Below are 1,512 nucleotides of genomic sequence, written 5' to 3' on the forward strand. Positions count from 1 at the left end.
GCTTGAACGAAAGCACATGTACGAGAGGGATGCAGCACAATGATTCTGATGGCAACGTTTCGCTGGCTGCTGATGCAGCAACCGCTAGCATGGCCACGACAACAATGAACTGGGGGCTGGTCCAGGCATGTGCAGCGGCGGCAGCACTGGTGGCAATAAAATTCACCCCTGTTAGGCCCGGATGTCGGCACCCACTTGCATCTCACTGGCCACTAGTCGGTCGCTTCACGTTGCACCTGGCAGCAGTCTTGGATATTGGCACGTCAATGCGGTTGTGATTGGCTGCTTGCTGCGTGCATGTATTTGGTTATGTACGTGTCCTGTTAGGCTCTGGTTTAGGTGGAGGCAACCGTTCCCCTGTCGGCTACATGTGCTACATATTTGTAGTGTTCGTCGCGCTGTGTCTCTCAGAAAATGCAGATCCTGCATGCACGAGTGCCATCCATGGTCACAGCCAACAACCAAAACCTCACCGATCTACTCAACCGATGCTAGTCGTTGAATAGCTGCTTTTTGCGGTGATAGCTAGTGTTTCTAGGGTTTTTAGGGTCCTTGAAACCCTAAACGCCTAGAAAAGGCTACACACGGCTGACTGCAGCATTTCGTGCATTACGAGTACGTGTCCAACGGCAGGGACCAGCAACAGGCACAAGCAAGGGATGAATAATTCCATGCTGCCGCCTTCGTGTTGCTGCTATGCTGTCCCGGCATGCATGTTCTGGCTAGCTACGACCAGATACCCCATGTACACATGCACCAATGTGTACACGTACACACACATACATACACGCACACGTACACACCAGGATGGATCATGTTATGGAAAAGCCAGAGCGGATATGTCCCGCGCAAGAGCGATGTGCTGCTCATGTCGAGTTTTGATCTCGAGACCTCCCGCTTACTAAACGGGTGCTCTTCCACTGAGCTACACGAGCGGTTGTGGGTGGAGGGTGTCAAACCCTCGACCTTAGGATAGTCCAAGTCACAGCACGATAACAGCTATGAGACCTACGCGCTAACCACTGCGCCACACCCACACAGACATGCAGCTTCGCGCGTGGCAAGAATTTGCCGTACACCGTACACCGTACACGTACAAATCGTACAGGACGTGCGTACACACGCACCCCCGACGATTGGGCCAAATACGTATACACCACATCTACAGCCAACGCATGCCCGCCTCATTAGCTCTTTATTTTTCCCGGGCATGTGGCCAGGAAGTGTATATCTGTGTGACCATACATATCTGTGTGACCATACACATCTGTGTGACCATGCATATCTGTGTGACCATACATACCTGCTTGCCGATAGCGCGACGTGACGCGCAATCTGTGGTGGTGTAAGGGGACTTCAACAAGTATGAATGTAAATGCCTGGCTGATTATAATCACTCGCCTGGCTGATTCCTTGTGGCTTGTGGCTTTTGGGTGGTGGGTGCTATCCTTACGCAGCCTTGGCTTGAACGAAAGCACATGTACGAGAGGGATGCAGCACAATGATTCTGAT

The 1,512-nt window shown here is 52.0% G+C and overlaps 1 protein-coding gene across 1 annotated transcript in view; it reads left to right on the forward strand.

The window, feature by feature from the left end:
• VOLCADRAFT_46706 (uncharacterized protein) overlaps window positions 1–1,512 on the forward strand; it is a gene marked incomplete at both ends in the record, with an annotated part of 5,487 nt that overhangs the window by 1,513 nt on the left and 2,462 nt on the right. Inside the window, one exon of the mRNA XM_002959525.1 lies at window positions 1,225–1,323. Coding sequence (XP_002959571.1) covers window positions 1,225–1,323 — 99 coding nt within the window. The remainder of the gene's footprint in view (window positions 1–1,224; window positions 1,324–1,512) is intronic.

Source organism: Volvox carteri (assembly GCF_000143455.1).
Source record: "Volvox carteri f. nagariensis unplaced genomic scaffold VOLCAscaffold_327, whole genome shotgun sequence".
In the NCBI taxonomy this organism is placed as follows: Eukaryota; Viridiplantae; Chlorophyta; class Chlorophyceae; order Chlamydomonadales; family Volvocaceae; genus Volvox; species Volvox carteri.